The sequence below is a fragment of the Macrotis lagotis genome, chromosome X, assembly GCF_037893015.1.
Source record: "Macrotis lagotis isolate mMagLag1 chromosome X, bilby.v1.9.chrom.fasta, whole genome shotgun sequence".
NCBI classification, from domain to species: domain Eukaryota; kingdom Metazoa; phylum Chordata; class Mammalia; order Peramelemorphia; family Peramelidae; genus Macrotis; species Macrotis lagotis.
The window spans coordinates 109,525,757-109,544,851 of NC_133666.1; the positions used below are offsets into that span (position 1 = coordinate 109,525,757).

A 19,095-nucleotide genomic window follows, 5' to 3' on the forward strand; every position below is an offset into this window, starting at 1 on the left:
TTTTTTTTTTTTTAGGTTTTTGCAAGGCAAATGGGGTTAAGTGGCTTGCCCAAGGCCACACGGCTAGGTAATTATTGTCTGAGACCGAATTTAAACCCAGGTACTCCTGACTCCGGGGCCAGTGCTGTATTCACTGGCCACCTAGCCGCCCCTCAGGACAACTTTTAAAAAGTATTTTTATCAAGTATTTTGTAAATGCTAATTTTCTAGGACTACAATAGGCAGCATATTAAAAAATGTATATCATTGAATATTTTCCCTTCTTATAACAATGCTTTTTGGAAGCCCCCATCACTTCCCCTGACCCCCAAAGTAATATGAACATCAATTGAATATTGGAAGCCGTGTGTAAAATTGGATCAGCATTCCATGCACTTGCTTTGAAAATTAGTCCTGTGCAGATGGTGGTGTTTTTACTGTGCATATTTGAATTTTTCATGCAGTTTTTCTAGAGCAATAATCAGTGGTGCTTTTGTAGTGATTTTAATGAAACATGGATACTTGTGGCCACCTGCTGACTGTTTTTGGTTCTTTTAATGATTTAAAATAAAAGGTTTTAGGGGGTGGCTAGGTGCCGCAGTGAATAGAGCACTGGCCTTGGAGTCAGGAGTACCTGGGTTCAAATCTGACCTCAGACACTTGATAATTACCTAGCCGTGTGGCCTTGGGCAAGCCACTTAACCCCATTGCCTTGAAAAATCTAAATAAATAAAATAAAAAGTTTTCTTGCCTGCAAAAAAAAAAAGGAAAAAAGATTATATATATATATATATATATATATATATATATATATATATATATATATATATGGCAAGAAGGATAAAAAGTCAAAATAGATCAGCTAAAAAAAATTTGGTGGTAAATATGTAAAAGAATACTAAAATGCCTTATACTCTAGAGTAGACTGATGTTGATTAATATAAAGAACTTTTAAAAGCTACTTAAATCTGGGACATTTTTATAGAAAGTACTTGTCCTCCATCCAACCTACAGGGAGGTAAAGCATTCAAGGTATAAATCAAAACATAATTAGGGACATTGTGGAAATTTGTTTTGCTTGACCATTATATTTGTTACAAAGGTTTTATTTTTGTTTTTCTTCTTTACTGGAGGAGAAAATAATTGTCAATTAAATTTAATTTATTTATTTGAATTTTACAATTTTACCACCAATCTTATTTCCCTCTCCTCAGTCTCACAGAAGGCAGTCTGATAGTCTTTACATTGTTTCCATGCTAAACATTGATAAAAATTAAATTTAATTTAAAAAAAAATCCTGGCCTACCAAACTCTAGTTTTCTAGGACCACAAAAAAAAGTTCATAGCTGCTTTCCTGGTTGAATGACAACTCAAGTTCTAGACAAAGATTGCTCATTCCCAATACATACACACACACACACACACACACACACACACACAAATATATAGATCTATCTATATATCTATCTCTATTTCTATCTCTATCTATATATCTCTATCTCTATATATATATTTGTGTGTGTTGGATGACAACTCAAGTTCTAGACAAGGATTGCTCATTCCCTATATATACTCTTAGTTTCAGCCATATGCAGCAAGAGAATAAATTCTGCCTTGGAAATGATTCAAATATCAACATGAGGTAGAGCAGTTGTGTGCATGTCAAACATATATAACAACTGAGTTGATTGATTCATTACAATTTCCTTTCATCTTTAAGTCCAATTTATAGTAGAGGGATGCAGACAGCATATTCCATGATAAATTTGATTGGATGTCCTAGGTTTGGGGATTTTTGCTTTTATGAGACATAAATATGAATGTCATATTTCACATACCTGCTCTTATTTGGAATCAGGCCTTTTTCCAGTTCATTTCCAATTCTCACAGCCAGCCAGTTACCCAGCTTGCCATCATACAGTGTATCAACTACTCTGAAAATCTCCCCTCTTGTGAATGCTAAGCTCTGAGGTGATTCTTTCTCACATTCAAAGTGGCTTCTGATGAAAAATGAGTCCCCTCTGCCACAGGCCAGAATGTCTCTATATACTGAAAAAGATAAGCATCTTTTAGATTGGCTGACCATGAGAACCCTGTACTATTATTTCACATGTCCCTAATGAAATCATCTTCTCTTGGACTCCCATTATTGAAGAATATGATGAATGTCTTTCCCTTCTCTTCATTACCCTGTAACAATTCAAAGCCATTGGAACACACTTCCTCTTTATGACAAGACAATGAATTTACATTGAAGAAATGGTATCCACCTTGTTCCTGAAGCTAAAAACTGGAGATCCAAGAACCCTTTCAGATATAGCTCCTCAAGGTAGCTTATCTGTCCAGATGAATTCAGTTGTGAAATTATATTAGTAACATACTCAGATTCACATAGCTCTACTCTAGTGCTTCCCCTATTCTTCCACTCCAAAAGTGCCCCCCCATCACTTTTTGATAAACCTACATCTTACCACAAGAGAAGAATTTCCCCTTCATTTAGAAAGAATTTATTTTACTGTTGAAAAATTCTTTCTGCATTTTTCCCCTGACAAGTTAGGGCCCCAATAACCTGCTTAGAAATGACCAAACCAATTTTCTCAGCATAAAGAAAAATTTCCTTACCATCTGCTCTGCTCTGAGCTAAAAGAGTCACCATTTCACCTTTGGGAATTTCTAACAGGTAGAGAACTGCATCTTCTCGAACCATGCCTCTGAAATCCTGAGAGTTCACCTAATGAAAAAAGAAATAAGTAGCAAAGAGATGATATTTTTGGACATAATTCCTCAATCCCTTTTAAAAAGAAGTACAAGGGGAGAGGACAGCTAGGTGGTGCAGTGAATAGAGCACCAGCCCTGGAGTCAGAAGGACTTGAGTTCAAATCCAGCCTAAGTTACTTAATACTTACTTAGCTGTGTGACATTGGACAAATCAATTAACCCTGTTGCTTTGTTAAAAAAAAAAAAGTGGCAAAGTGGAAAGAGCAATGGCCCTGGAGTAAGAAGAACCTGAGTTGAAATCCAGCCTCAAACACTTGATACTTACTAGCCATGAAACTTTGGGCAAGTCATTTAACCTCACTGCCTTGCAACCCCCCCCCCCCCCCCCCCCCCCCCCCCCCGCAAAGAAGTACAAGGCTCTCTTACTTAAAAATAACCATAACTCAGGAATTCTGAACTTTTTTTTGGTGAAACTTACAAACCCCTTCTCAGAATATGCTTTGAAGGAAAGGTTAAAAAAATCCAGCCAGAGATTACTAAAAATAAAAACACAATTTTTCCTCCATCCACTTTCTCAACCCCCTGAAAATGGCCTGTGGATCCCAGTTAAAACTCTCCATTTCCTCTTTCATTATTTTCCTTATCAGTTTTTGTGTGTGCCACCTTCTACTCAAGTGTTTGCCCAAGCCTCTGTACCATGATGCTGGATCCAGTCTGACTTCCATGGTTGCATTGATTCTTTCTCAATACCCTTCCTCTAAATTTCAACAACTCTACCTGAACCAGGGCAGTCAGTTGATAAGTATTTATTGTCTCAGGCACTAAGCTAAGTACTGGGGAAACAGAGGAAAGCTTTTGAAGAGCTCAAAGTCAAAGGGAAGAGACAATATACAAGGATAAATTGGAGAAAATAGAGGAAAGGCACTACAGGAACTTGAAGAAAACCAGGAAAGACACGAGGGACAGAATTCCAGACAAAGAAAATGCCCATGTTCCATTCCCTCTATGGATTTTGTATTCCATTTATGCTGTACTGCCACGTCAAATTATTTTAAAAGGGTTTTTAATAATTATGAATTCTATAAAGGCATCAGAAGCTGTGTCAGAGTGGTTAGAGAAATGGCCCAAAACTAAGGAATGTTTGTATTCAAATTCTGTGTTTAACACATACTGATTGTTGTGACCCTTAGTAGTATTTTAAGTAAATTTTTTTTAGGTTTTTTTTTCAAGGCAATAGGGTTAAGTGGCTTCCCAAGGCCACACAGCTAGGCAATTATTAAGTGTCTGAGGCCAGATTTGAACTCAGGTACTCCTGACTCCAGGGCTGGTGCTCTATCCATTGCGCCACCTAGCCGCCTCTCTAATGGCAATGGTAGAGGAAATTTCCTTAAATTGGAAAACATTTATATCAATGAAGTAACAGGTTCTGTCTGTCCTTATCCCTATAATCTCTATAGAAGATTACTATATTTTTTCAACACAAAGTAGGTACAGCATATTAGGAGCCAAATCAAATCTAAATGTATGTCAAATAAAAGGGACACAAATTGTAATTTTAGTTCTGGATTTTGAAAGCTGGTTGGGACTGATCACTGTAAATAAATTAAGCCTAAAAATGTACTAAGTTGTATTAAAATTATACATACTAAAGACTCTTCTATTTTATAGAAATGAAAAGAAGAATGATATTAAGTAAAATGTGGGTAGTAATGATAATAAGGAAAAGTAATATGGGATGGAGACAGAATGATGGGACATCATAATCTAATAGCATCCTCTCTAACCAAAGTAACTGGGCAATCAAATAAAAGATTCGAAATAAAGAAAGAAAAATACTTTTAAATTAACTTGGTTATTTACCTAGTCTAAATATAAATATATGCTTGTCAAAAGAAATTCCCCTCATCAAGGCAAATCAGCAACTATTCTGCAAGCTATAGTATTAAAAAATTGCTTAGGGTACAAAGAGATTAAATTGACATCATTACGATCACATTAATAGTATCAAAGAAAGTATTTAAAATTAGGTCTTCTTGTCTTTCTGAATCTTTCCCTTTCCCTGTCCTGTGCCTGAAGAGGATTCTATATCAGCTACAAATTCTCTAGCACAAAAGGCATTATCAGCAGCTTTGCAGAATTAAGTTGGAGGTACAGAGGAATTAGTACAAAATTTAATTGGGCATAAGGATAAGACCATCTACTTCCTAATCTCCAGACAAAGAAGCACTTAGGTGGACAAGATAGATAGTTCAGCTTCTCCCACATTGTCAGGATGACAGTAGGAAACAAAACACTTTGTTAGTTATAAATGTTGAATGTTTTTATTTTCCACACTTTGAAAAAAATCGTTTTGTCTTTAGCATCTGATAAAGAGATTAAACACTTCTTTTAGTTTAGATGATACTTCAGCTTTTGTGGGGGGAAGTTACTGGAATTTAGCTTTGGGGAACATATAAAAATATCTCTGAAGTCTCCCAAATTTTCAGGTCATTATATCATTTATATTTTATATCATTCCAAATACTCACCCTTCTCATGTAAATTTTGCTAAGAGTTAATATTAGTTTAGTAAGTTTTATCATACTGAATGCCACTTCAACTATTTTTAATTCCCAAACTATTTTGAACAATATTTTTAGAGTCACGTGGTATGTTTTCAACCTCACTCTAAGAATCTATACCCTTTCGGGAATCTTGATTGGTAACAATGGGGAGTCTACTATTTCAGTGAAGCATGAGTAGAACTCATGATCAAAGTAAGTTGGGTTTTTTTGGGGTTTTTTGGCAAGGCAGTGGGGTTAAAGATGCTTGCTCAAGACTATACAGCTAGGTAATTATTAAGTGTCTGAGGCCGCATTTGATCTCAGATACTCCTGATTCAAGGGCTAGTGCTCCGTCCACTGTGCCACCTAGCCGCCCTTTAAATTAAGTTTTTCACTTGCTCCAGAAATGATTTCTCTTTCTCCCACAGTGGGGCCAGTAGCCAGGAGAAAAGACTATCGTAGTCTTACAACTTAACATATATTTCCTTGAAGATGATTCCTAGATCTGATCTTCTTCAGTGCTTACTACCTTCTTTCTCTAAAATATCCATTTTCCCATGAACCCTTTCTTCCACTGTTTAATTCCTCTGAGAACCTTCATTTTCAGGAAGGAACCCCCTACAATAAGCAGGTACTCCATGACTTTTTAAGCTCTTTTAGGGGGGTTGTCTTCCCCCATTAGAATGCAGGCTTCTTGAGGGTATTGACTGACTTTGTTTTTGTTTCTATTTGTATCTCCAGTGAGTAACACATGGTAAATTCTTGTTGACTGACTAACCAGTATTTCTGAATAATTGCAATGCAACTGTTACTGATATAATGATGAGGCACTGAAAGATTGCTAGAGAATCAAAGAAAGAGGAAATTATAGCCAATGTAAAGGTTACTTTTGTATTTTAACTCTTCGAAAACTGATCATCACATCTCATCAGAGAAGAGGTAGATTATAAATAAAAGTCAATTTGCTGATTTATTATGCTTGACTTTATTTGATATATGGGAGGCTTCTATTTGGTGGAGATGAGTCAATGGGAAATGATAGCAATGTAAAAAAAAGAATAAAATGATAAATCTTTTTTGGAGAAAAAAGAATTGTCTCTACCTAGTATATACAGTAACTTTTAGTTATATAAATAGCTGATTAATCTAAAAATCACATTTTATGAATCTGCGCTATTTACTATCTTTTTTTGTTTTTACAAGGCAATGGGGTTAAGTGAATTGCCCAAGGTCACACAGCTAGGTAATTATTAAGTGTCTGAAGCTGTACTTGAACTAAGGTCCTCCTGACTCTGGGGCCAGTGCTCTATCCACTGCACCACTTAGTTGCCCCTATTTACTAACTTTTATATCAATATTTTTAAAAAGTCCACTTCTCTCAAATCTGTTTAGAATAATTTCAATAAACAAAGTTCTAGCAATGACTATGCTTACCTTTAGAATTTGGTCTCCTTCTTGTAGACCTTCTTGTTCTGCTGTAGTTCCTTCTTGAATGCCAGCAACAAATATCCCAACATCATTTCCACCAGCCAATCGAAGGCCTACACTATCTCCTTTCTTGAATTTCACCATTTTGGTGTTTGGACTAGAAATATATGACCCAGCAGAGAAGAAAAAGAGAGAGTTTTTTTAAAAAAAGGATTCAATAAAAGGGAGATGATGTTGATAAAGAGAGATTTAAATGATATCATATTAGAGACTTGCTTCATCATAGATTATTAATGGGTGCCATAATGCTTTGTAGGTATAGTGACACAGTATGGTTTAGGAAACTTATACTGGAAACCTAAAGAACATGAATTTCAATCTGTTTCACCGAGTGAGGGGAATTATTTGACCATGATGAATTTAATTTTCATATCTATAAAAGACAGATATCATCACTATACCTCAAGACTCATTAGGGACCATCACAGAGAAATGACACCTAAAATAGTTATAACTTCCCAAAAGCTTCTTATCTAGTGACTCCAACTATATGGAACAAAGCCAAGAACTAGACCTTTCAGAAGCTGAAATAGATGTCATAAACTCTATGAATTCAAGTTATATATATATATATATATATATATATATATATATATATATATGTGTGTGTATGTGCGTGTGCGTGTGTGTGTGTGTGTGTGTGTGTATTTTTTTTTCCCAGTCTGAAGAAGATTAAAATTGAGGGAATACAACCAGTGGGGGAAGGGAAGATTGCCAGAGGTGGACCCTGTCAGAAGTGACAGACAGCTGACAGAAAAAGAAGTTGAAAGCAAAAAATTATTTTTGTAATAAAGTCAATAAAAGTCTCTTTTCAATAGAGAGGTATTCATAGAAATGGTTTAAATATTTGAATTTTCAAAAGCTTTTATGTATACTTTTGGAAATCTTTTTAAATGTAACACTTTTATCCCTAAGTATGTCAAATTAGAGGGGAGAATAGTATAGTTTTGGGTTTTGTTTTTCTTCTACAGGAACAAATTAATTGTATAGAGTAAAAACTCAATTATGAATAATTATAGGAAAGCACCTGGAAAATATATGTGATGAGGACAGAACTGAAAAGTAATAGATGCTAGGGTCTTAAATTCTCACCATGAAATCCTTTATATAATCATTTTCAAGTTTCCCTTCTATTAGGATTCTAGGTTTCTTTCTGGTAGCTCATCCAATTATAACATTTTAAACAACTTTACATAATTATGCTTGCATTAATATCTTAGAATATTAATTGTAGAGAAGGAAGGAACTTAAAAAGTCTTTTAAATCAGTACTTTCATTTTATAGATAAGGAAAATGTAACCCCGACAGGTTAAGTGACTTATCTAAGGTCACACTGGTATAGTAAGGAAGTATTTGAACACAGCTCCTTTAATTCTATAGGCTGCCTAATCACACTGATGGCCCACTCTTAAAATTATTTATGGCCTACAATCCTGTCAGAATGAAATGCCATTTTGTTGCCAGAAGTGGCAGTGACTGCTGCTCTCCAAAAAATTGCAAATAAAAGAACTATGTAGTCTTAAATGTCAGGTCTTTTAGCTAAAATATTTTGGGGACACAAAAATAAGCTATAAAAAGAATCTTTTTCCTGTAATGATAGGAAAGTCACTTGACTTCTCGGGTGTAAAATGGGGAGAATAATAGCATCATCACTCTCAACTCAATGGAATAGCTGTGAGGATAAAATAAGAACCCACATAAAGTGCTTTGCTAATCTTAAAGCATCATAAGCATCAGAAAGTGCCATTTAAGAAGTATTATCAGCCAAGTTAACCACAGGCAACTGCAGACATTTGCCAGTCTTCATATAGTAAGAAAGTTTCAACAAACCAATGACAAAACCACAGATTTAGACAAAAACAAAATGCAAAACCTTATACAAAGATGGATATGTGGAAAAAAGTTATCTGTCTCTATGCAAAAACTATAACATTCTTATTCACTATACAGTGAACAATGTATGCAAATCATAACCTATCTTAGAACCAATGGAGTTTAGGTCTTCAAAGTCCTCAAGTCTTTAAGGTGACTTCACACCATGGAGTATTGGATTATGTTAAAAGCATTATAGTGAAAGATCCTTGTATTGAGGCAGGTTGGGGGAGGGGGGGAAGAGAGGTTGAAACTACAATAGTTATGTCTTTTTTGTTCTCTTCCAAATATCTTTATAGCAACATCCCTGCCTTTCCAAAATAATAAAGTTTTAGTATGCACATGTGCAATGCACACACACACACACACACACACACACACACACACACACACAAAGAAAAGAAAACAATCATTCCAAAGACAATAAAATATAAAGAAAAAGTTGATCTCTTCTATTTAAAAAGGGGGGGAGTGGTGTTTGTGGAAAGAATAATGACTATCATATAGGTGTATATACAGATATGCTCTGCATAACACTAATTCAGGCAACACTGTTTTGTAATAATATAAATGAATGAATAAATGAGAACCAAGTCCTGTCCTTCCATAGGATAGAGCATTTCCTCCAAACAAGTCTTTTTTGAAGTTTATAAAGGGCTTTCTTTAAAGCTACCCCTTAAGGTTGGTAGGACACATATTACCATAGGCTAAATGAACTGCCTATTAACACCTAGCTAATAAATGTCATGGTTAGGATATCAATCGGATAATCAAAAAAACCCTAAACTTCCTGCCCTCTAACAATAATATTGTATTTTTAAGTAATTAATTCTTGATTTTTTTCACATAAAATCATGAACTATGCATATATATATGTATATGTATATATTCTCACCCACCCACCTCTAGCCTCTAGTTCAAAGAACAGAACAATGAACAGGAAAAAAAGGGAAGGAGTTAAGAGTCAGAACTTACCCATATATTGCTTCATCTTCAGGACTTGGGCGAAGAAAAGTTCTTGGTGCTGCTTTAGGTTGAGAAACTGTATTTTTTTTTAAAAGAAATGTCTGTTATTAACAAAGAAACTATTTCAAATTCATCTAAAATATTTATTAAATCTTTAATATGTATAAATCACTGTGTGAGGTAGTGATATAACAATGAAGTTTCTTTTTTTTTAACAATGAAGTTTCCAATCTTAATAAGCTTGCAGTTTAAAAAGAGAAAGATTAAAATATGCAGGGAAATAAATATAATACAAGTTTAACAGGGGAAAGAAGGAAAAGTGAAATCATGACAAAATGCTGTAGGAAAATCTGAAGAAGAAGAAATCATTTTCATTTAGCTGAAGGAAGGAAGGCTTCTCAATGTCTTAAAAGAAGAAGTCTTTAAGAAACAAAGATTAAAAAAGGAATAATGCATTCCAGGTATAGTGCATTGTTCTGTGCATAGAAGCCAGAAAATAGCAGGAAGAAGTAAAAATTTTATATTAGTAATTTAATCAATATAAACCGGTGTGAAAATAAAAATTAAAAGCTAGCTTGGAGTCAAGATTGTGGAGAGCTTTAAATGCATGGTTATATGATCAAAACCTGTGACTTTCAGTTAGCTATAGATCATGGAAGGGAAGTGACCAGATCTTGAGAGCAGGGTCAAAAAACAAATTGGAGAAAGAAGGGACCAGAGGCAGGAAGAGTAGTTAGTTGGTTACTTTGCCCTGGAGGCAGAAGGACCTGAGTTCAAATATGACCTCAGACACTTAATAATTACCTAGATGTGTGACCTTGGGCAAGTCAATTAACCCCATTGCCTTGCAAAAAAATAAAGAGTGAAAGAAGGAGTCAAAGATGACTTTGGGGTTTGAAGTCTGGATAACTGGGAAGAAGAATAGCATCATCAAGAAATATGAGGAGATAAAGAGAATTAGAGAAAATGCTATTTAGGAATGAGCTGAAACACTGAAGAAAATATTTTAACAGGTTTTTTCAAATTTTTTTAAATTAAAATTAAATTAAATCCTTACCTGAGAGATCTTCTTGACATTTAGTTTCCTTATTGTTTTCTGGAACAACAGTAGTTATATTATCTCCAGTGGATGTAAATGGTGTGGGAGTTGCTCCCATCTTGGAAAGCCTATTTGATGCATCCTCTCTTGAAGTTACATGAAAAAATATCACATACATTTTATAAATTATGCATGCTCTTAGAATGTGAGTGAAAACATGATTAATATGGAAATATGTTTAATACAGCTATACATATATAATCTATGTTAGAGTGCTCTTTAATTAGATTGCAGTCTAAGAGAAGGGTAGAAGAGAGAGAAATGTAGAATTCAAAAAATCTTATATAAAAAAGATTGTTCAAAATTACATGTAGTTAGAAAAATATTTTTATAAAAAAAAGAATGAGTAAAATATAGCAATAAATAAAAAAGTACAAATCTTACTTTGTCCTCTCTTTGAGCTTTTCATTTGAGGAATGATAATCAAAATCAGAACAGTGGAGCCTCCTTTCATCTGGAGAAAATGATCGATTTGATTCTATTTCTGAAATATCTAGTTTTTGAAGCAAAAAAAAAGCATATTGTTAAAATATTTAATTGAAATTTCAATAGTCTCTAGTCATAAAACATGGAGAAAAAAGTGGGTTTTAAAGGAAAACATTACTAAAATTAAGAAAGAGGAACCAGTTTCAGAATGTGTCTTTTAAAATCACTAACCAAAACCCCTTTGTGAAGTTGTGTCCTAGTGTTATCTTAGATAGATATCTCCTCCCTCAAATAGTTATTTGAAAATTGGTTTCAGATCTCAGTTTTATATAACCTTCCCCACTTTACTGATCACAGTAGGAAATCTTTTTTTTTTAGGTTTTTGCAAGGCAAACGGGGTTAAGTGGCTTGCCCAAGGCCACACAGCTAGGTAATTATTAAGTGTCTGAGACTGGATTTGAACCCAGGTACTCCTGACTCCAAGGCCGGTGCTTTATCCACTACACCACCTAGCCGCCCCTACATGGTAGGAAATCTTAACCCATTTTGTGTCATGGAACCTTTCGACAATCTGAAACTTATGGGCTCTTCTCAGTATAATATTTTTAAACATATAAAATATGTAAGATTAACAAAAAAATGAATTATATTAAAAACTTCATATAGTCTTTATAGAAGTTCAAAGATCTACCCCAAGTTAAGAACCCTTGGATTAATGAAAGGTAATAACTTTTCCAACTTAGTATGGTCTATGCATGAAAATAGTTGGAAAGTTTTACAATTTTATGGTAAAAGACTGCTGCATATCATAAAGACATTTGAGAGACAAGAAGGTAATCTATTAAACTTAAGAAAGGAGCCAAACTAGTAGGAAAACACCCTACATGTTTAATTCTATATTATAGCTTGATTCAAATATTATAGCATTTAACTTGAACAATGTTTTATAATCTTTCAAAAGAGGCTTGGTTGTCTAATGCTCTATATTCTATGATGCAATTCTTTTTTTTTTTAGGTTTGTTTTTTTTTTTGCAAGGCAAATGGGGTTAAGTGGCTTACCGAAGGCCACACAGCTAGGTAATTATTAAGTGTCTGAGACCGGATTTGAGCCCAGGTACTCCTGACTCCAGGGACGGTGCTTTATCCAGTGCGCCACCTAGCACCCCCACCATGATGCAATTCTAATGAATTATTTCCAAATGATTAACTGGATACTCATCCTTTACTAACATAAAAGGTGCTGCCCACACAAATGGTAGTTAGACAGTTTGGATTCTTCTTTTTCTGCTTTTCCTTTCTTTTAGCTTTCTGATGACTAAGGGTAATAGTGATTTTGAGTCTGAATTCTGCCTCAGACATTGTGTGACTCTGAGCCAGTCATATGATGTCTTTCAGACAACAGGCTGAAAAGCTTTAATAATAACACCTTACTAGGTATCTTATAGGTTCCCTATAAGAATCAAAAGAAATGATCATATGTAAAGTGCTAGGTATATAAAAATTCACCATTTTATACTCCGCCAAGAGAATGGCCTTAATCATTATCTCTGTACAAAAGGATTCCAAATCTTCATTTCTAGCTCCAATCTTTTCTACCAGGACTGGCAGTATCATCTAGATATGACATTATGCCAACATCTCTAACCCCATAAGCCTCCAAACTATACTCATCCTAGCTGAATACTTTTTTTAAAAAACCAGAAAGAACTTTAAAGATAATTTAACTCAATGTTCTCATTTCTATTAGTGAAAAAACTGTAACCTAGTAAAACACAATATTATTATATAAAGTTATAGAAGTAACTGGAGGCAGATTTAGGAACAGAACCAAGTTTCTTGGCTCAAAACCCTAAAGTTATCATTCATTCATTCCTAATCTCCCTCCTACTTCCACATCACCAAATTTTATTAATAATTCCACCTCCATTTTATATTTCATCTGTCAGCTTTCTAATTCTACTTCTACCACTCTGGTTAAAGTTAAACTTAGTTCCTGTTTAGTCTAACTTCCTTATTTATCTCCATGCCTATAGTTTCTTTGGACCATCTCACTCACTTCTTTGCAAGATTAAAATTTCCTAATTTACCACACTCTTTGGCATGCCATTCTGCTATTTATAATCTTCAAGGGTTCTACAGTAGGTACTAAATAAAAAAAATCAAATTTCTTGTTCTTCCACAATCTTACTCCATTCTACATTTCTAGCTTATTTCATATTATTCAAATTCATCCACTCTAAGTACCAGGGAATCTGAACCATTCAACTGTTCCCCCTACATTTTCCTATCTCCCTTTCTTTGCTTATGCAGTTACATAAACCTAGCATAAATGTTCCCTCTAGCAGGAAGCCTTTCCCAGGATCCATGTTTTCCTCTCTTACCATCCCCCAAACAATGAGCTAGGCATAACATCTTCTTCCTTTGAACTAAGAACTATTTATTGGGGTAACTAGGTGACCCAGAGGATGGAGTACCAGCCTTGGAACCGAGAGGACCTGAATTCAAATCTAGCCTCAGATACTTACTAGCTGTGTGACTGGAGCGAGTAACCTGACCCTGGTTGCCTCCCCATCCTCAAATTTTTAAAGTTAGAATATATATATATATAGATATAATATAATTTTTTAAATTATACCTATTTATTATCCTCTAAATTTCAAGGATATTGTAAAACAAGGGCAGAACTTTATTCAAACTTTTATTTTATCCTCTTCAGTTTGGTTTTACACTCAATTGTTTGCTGAATGTCACAAATTGTAACAAGGAAGAACAATTAGAAAATAGCTTAGTAAATGCATTTTCAAATGAAAACTTCTGTGACCAAAGGATTAGTCAAACTAATTATTACTGACCTTTTAAAATTAAAGTATAAACATTTAAATATGAAACTGAATTTTCTAATTATTTCTTGAATTTACATAAATCTCTATCCTTCCTTTTCTAGATGTTTATATGAATGTCAACAAAAGCAAACAGTATCATTATTTAAATGAGACTCATCTTATGTCATAGCATACATGATAACTTACCTTCTATTTCTGAGTCACTGTCATGGAGTGAAGGTATATTGATTAGAGTCTGCTTGCTGTCTCTCAAGACTACTAACTGGAGTTTCCCTCTTGATTTCTCTATCAGTTTTCGGGCATCAGCTAAAGACATATTTTCTGTTACAGTGCCATTGATCTGTGAACAGCATTATGTACAATATAAATATTCAGAAAAAAAGCTAATTATTTTGTCTTCCAAGAAATCCACCAGATTTATTAAATATTCAAATAAAAGTGTAAGATTCCACTAGACAAGCACAGCTTTAAAATTAATTGTTCTAAAACAGCATTTGTATTTTTAAAAAAAAGCAATTATTGTCCATTTAAACTGTATTCTGCTTGTTCAAACCCGTAATTCAAGACAAAAATTTTGTTTATCTGAATCAATGGGATGACTTAAGTGATTCAGGTCTCAAGCAAAATTATTTCAAGTTGCATATTTGTGTTTGTTTTCTTAATTTCTCCTCTCCTCTCCTCTCCTCTCCTCTCCTCTCCTCTCCTCTCCTCTCCTCTCCTCTCCTCTCCTCTCCTCTCCTCTCCCCTCCCCTCCCCTCCCCTCTCCCCTCCCCTCCCCTCCCCTCCCCTCCCCTCTCCTCTCCTCTCCTCTCCTCTCCTCTCTCTCTCTCTCTCCTTGTAGGTAATACAAGTTTTCACAGCATCAAAGGAAAAGGAGAAAGTACTTAACTTGTGGGGGGTTAATGATACAACCCATTACAAAAGATCTTTTAATGAAATTCTTGGAAGTACAAATATTCCTAATGTCTTTTTTTTTTGGTTTTTGCAAGGCGGGGGTGTAAATGACTTGCCCAGGGTCACACAGCTAGGCAATTATTAAGTGTCTGAGGTCAAATTTGAATTCAGGTCCTCCTGACTTCAGGACCAGTGCTCTATCCACTGCACTACCTAGCTGCCCCCTAATGTCTTTTTTTTTCAAAAAAAAAACACCAAAAACCCCATAACATTTCCTTCTTTCTGCTCACTCTAAAAATCTTACATTACTATTTTTTAAAGTTTTATCAATATTTTGTATTTTTACTATAACATTTATAGATTACTTTTACATCATAAAAGGCTCCTTGTAATAAAGTAAAAACAATTATATAAGAAAATGAAAGCTAAAAGTGCATGCAACATTTTACTTCCCATATTTTTCTATTTTCAAAAAATTAAAAGAAATCTGTTCTCAGGGCGGCTAGGTGGCGCAGTGGATAAAGCACCGGCCCTCGAGTCAGGAGTACCTGGGTTCAAATCCGGTCTCAGACACTTAATAATTACCTAGCTGTGTGGCCTTGGGCAAGCCACTTAACCCCATTTGCCTTGCAAAAACCTAAAATAAATTAAAAAAAAATAAGAAGAAATATGTTCTCTTCCTTCCACTCCCCAATTCACAGGAAAAAAAAGAATTTTTTTTTCAATGCATAGTCACATGATTAAGTAAATTACATGAATGACTTTCCAACAGCATATGGTCATTTTATAATCTTTTACCCTTACCTTAAGAATTATGTCTCCTTCATGAAGATTGCCATCTTTAGTTGCCAGACCAGTTCGAGTCATTTCTTTTATGAAAATCTGACTCCCAAGTCGGAGCCCATATTCTAGAAATTAAAAACATATACACCATTAGGCTTTATAGAAAGTCTGAATTAGTTCAGATAATTGGGTAAAAACACATTTTGAAAGCCATTACTCAGCCTTCTAGAATACCTGGCACTGCTTTTAGGCACCCATTTTACATGCCACACAATTTAGTTTTTATATTAGAAATCTGTTAGGTTGAACATGGTGTCATTTGAAAACTCTAAGGCCAAATTTCGATAGAAACAAAGAAAGGAAAAAGGTTAAAATGTATTAAAGTTTTTTAAAATGTATTTAAGTTTTTATTCCTAAATTAACTCTTGGAATATTTGTTTTCTTTAAGATTCTGGTTAAGAATCATTTCTGCAGAAAAAGAAACCTTTCCTGATATCTCTAACTTTATTGCCCCCCCACCCCTATCCCCTAAGGTTATCTTAATAAACTGAGATGGGAAAGGAAGAGAAGCTCCCCTTTAGCTATATCACTTGGAAGAAATAAAAATGTAGTATTTTGAATTTTTAAATATTTTTTATTAGTGGGTTTGAACTGGTATTTGAAGAACTGCAGAATTACTAATGATACATCTTGTTTATAGAATTAAGTAATACTAATAGCATTTAAAATTTCATATATCCAACTTTCAAAATATGCTATTTTAATGTTAAAAAATATTACCTCAAATTTTCATTTTTATATTCAAAAATAGAAACAAATTCTGAATAAAATATCACATTCATAATATCTGATTTCTGTTCTACTACAACTGAAAAATATAAGCTTTCGGGACTTTTAAAGTAAAAAAAGTAGGGAAGGATCAGCACAGAAGTTTATGATAGTTTATAAATCTTATGATAGGGGCATCTAGATGGCACTGTGGATAGAGCAGCAGCCCTAGAGTCAGGAGCACCTGAGTTCAAATCTGGCCTCAGACATTTAATAATTACCTAGCTGTGTGGCCTTGGGCAAGCCATTTAACCCCATTGCCTTGCAAAAAACTAAAAAACAAAAAATAAATCTTATGATGATGCTATAAGTTTTAAAGTATTAAGGATTTAGTACTTCCCCCAGGGGAAGGGAAAGGAGAATTAAAAATGAGGATTTATAACTTCTATCTCATCCTTTTTTTTCATTTTGAAAAACAATGTATCATTTCTCTGATTTTGTAGGGAAAACAGTACTTAAGAGTCAAGAAACTCAAATTTAAATTCCAGTTCTAACTCAGCTTGACTTCTTCAACAGTATAATTGGAAAAACTAGACAACTTCCAAGAACTCTCCCAGCTCTAACAAGTCATGAATTATCTTATTATTTAATATAAATATGAAAAATCTATCTCCCTTCAAGGTTAACTAAAGTGCAATCTCCCTTTGCTAATGAGTTTTATCTGATTTTCTGTGACCCCTTTCAGGGAATTTTCTTGGCAAAGATACTGAACTGGTTTGCTAGTTCCTTCTCCAGTTCATTTTACAAAATTAACTGACTTGCCCAGGGTCATACAACTAAGTATCTAAAGCCAGATTTCAATTCATGAAGATGAGTCTTTCTGACTTCAGGTCCTGCACTCTATCCAGTTCACCACTTAGCTGCCCTTACATTAGACCTGTCTGGATCACCTAGTTCTAAGTTCTCTACTGCACTGAAAAATAAAATAACAACTGTTATATAATAACAACAACTTCTGTTTACATTGTTGTTTTAAATTTACAAAATGCTTTATATGAATCATCTCCTTTAATTCTCTTAACTCTTCTAAGGTAAATGCAATATTTATCCTCACTTTATATAAGAAGAAACTAGGACTGACATAAGTTGACTAACCCATAGACAGTCTCTGAAGAGTATTTGAACTAAGATCATCTTCACTCCAAGATAAGCCCTCTATCACTTTTAGACATATGTAAAACTTACTGGGTCACATCCATGACTTAGAAAACCAAAAACTAACATCACCTAATTTTATTTTGTTAGTTATTTCTCAATTACATTTTAATTTTAACCAGACCTTAATCAGGAGTGTATGTGCTCTGCTACCTAGATGCCACAAAATTGCATGTGTTTGGCTTTTTCCCCCAGTGAAATGTAAGCTCCTCCATCCTTTAAGGCAGTTATATTCACAGTGCCTAATCCATTGATTATAAGAAATTGAATCGAATGTGATTATAATGGTACCTAAAACATAATAAGTGTTGATGAGGACTCCTAAGAGAAGGAACCCTGCTGTGCAAGCATCATCATTAGCCAGGAGTTCTCATATTCAGACCCAATTATCACCATTATAACCACTTTTTTCATCTTATGTAAGATAGGTGTACAATAATTATTCAATAAAGCCTAAGGATCATAGAATTCTGTACTCAAAGAAAATTATGAATTTTATAGTAAAGGTAAAAACAGAGGCCAAGGAAATAAAATTAAAATAGCCCAAAGACATATTAGCAATAAACAGCAGAGCCAGAATTCATATTAGATGGGGTTTTTTTAAGTCAGAGGAAAAAACAATCTTTTTACATTCCTCCTTGCTTTTCTGGATAAATTTTATTTACCTGATAGAGTTCCTTAAGTAAATCTTGAACACATTTAATGCTAAAATGTAATCTTTTTCTATTTCCTTTCTTTCTTGCCAGTGAACTTACCTTACTAAGGTAAGAGAAAGTAGGGAGGGACAAAAGTCAAGAAAGCCAGAACTCTAAAAGATATCAGTATAGAAACTAGACCATTTTAACTTAACAGTATGAGGAAATCCTTAGATAAAGCTCCCTCCTCTCATGCTGAGCTTTTCAGGAGCACTAGAGAGATTAAATGACTTGTAAATGGACACGGAACAAATGTCTAAGAAGTGGTGAGGTGGGGTGTTTAGAAGTGACAAAGAAATTAAAAGAAAGAAAAAATTCCTGGGAGTAAAAATGCCCAGAAGTAAAATGGGCTGCCTCAAGAGGTGATGGGTTCTCCTCTACTTAGAATACTTTAAATGGAAGCTATAAGACCACTTTGTTGGTGAAATTGTAGAGAAGATTGTTATTTAGATATAGTGAGAACTAGAAGGTCTTTGAGATCCTTTCCAATTCTAATTCTGTGGCTTGAAAATTTCGGGGTGGGGGGGGAGAATTATGTAAATTTTGGGAGTTGTCAGCTGAGTAACACAATGACCTTTCCAGTATCAAATGGAGGAATCTAGCCCTTGTAGGAACTGATTTCTTGGTGACTCTGTTTAACATTAAAAAAAAAATCTCAGCATAACTAAATATTATTTCTCTTATTTTGAAGGTAGGGGGAAGAATATTTTAAGCGAGAGAGAGAGAGAGAGAGAGAGAGAGAGAGAGAGAGAGAGAGAGAGAAGAAAGAAACAAATGTTTGAGAGATGTCAATGATACTGATTAGC

The 19,095-nt window shown here is 34.3% G+C and overlaps 1 protein-coding gene across 4 annotated transcripts in view; it reads right to left on the reverse strand.

The window, feature by feature from the left end:
* The window catches only part of TJP2 (tight junction protein 2), a 179,470-nt gene that overhangs the window by 25,051 nt on the left and 135,324 nt on the right, over positions 1–19,095 (reverse strand). For all 4 annotated transcript variants that reach the window (XM_074199448.1, XM_074199449.1, XM_074199446.1 and 1 more), the window contains exons 6-13: positions 15,633–15,736; positions 14,121–14,274; positions 11,050–11,158; positions 10,624–10,751; positions 9,576–9,642; positions 6,675–6,825; positions 2,602–2,710; positions 1,818–2,028 (exon numbers count right to left, since the gene is read on the reverse strand). In XM_074199448.1, coding sequence (XP_074055549.1) covers positions 1,818–2,028; positions 2,602–2,710; positions 6,675–6,825; positions 9,576–9,642; positions 10,624–10,751; positions 11,050–11,158; positions 14,121–14,274; positions 15,633–15,736 — 1,033 coding nt within the window. The remainder of the gene's footprint in view (positions 1–1,817; positions 2,029–2,601; positions 2,711–6,674; positions 6,826–9,575; positions 9,643–10,623; positions 10,752–11,049; positions 11,159–14,120; positions 14,275–15,632; positions 15,737–19,095) is intronic.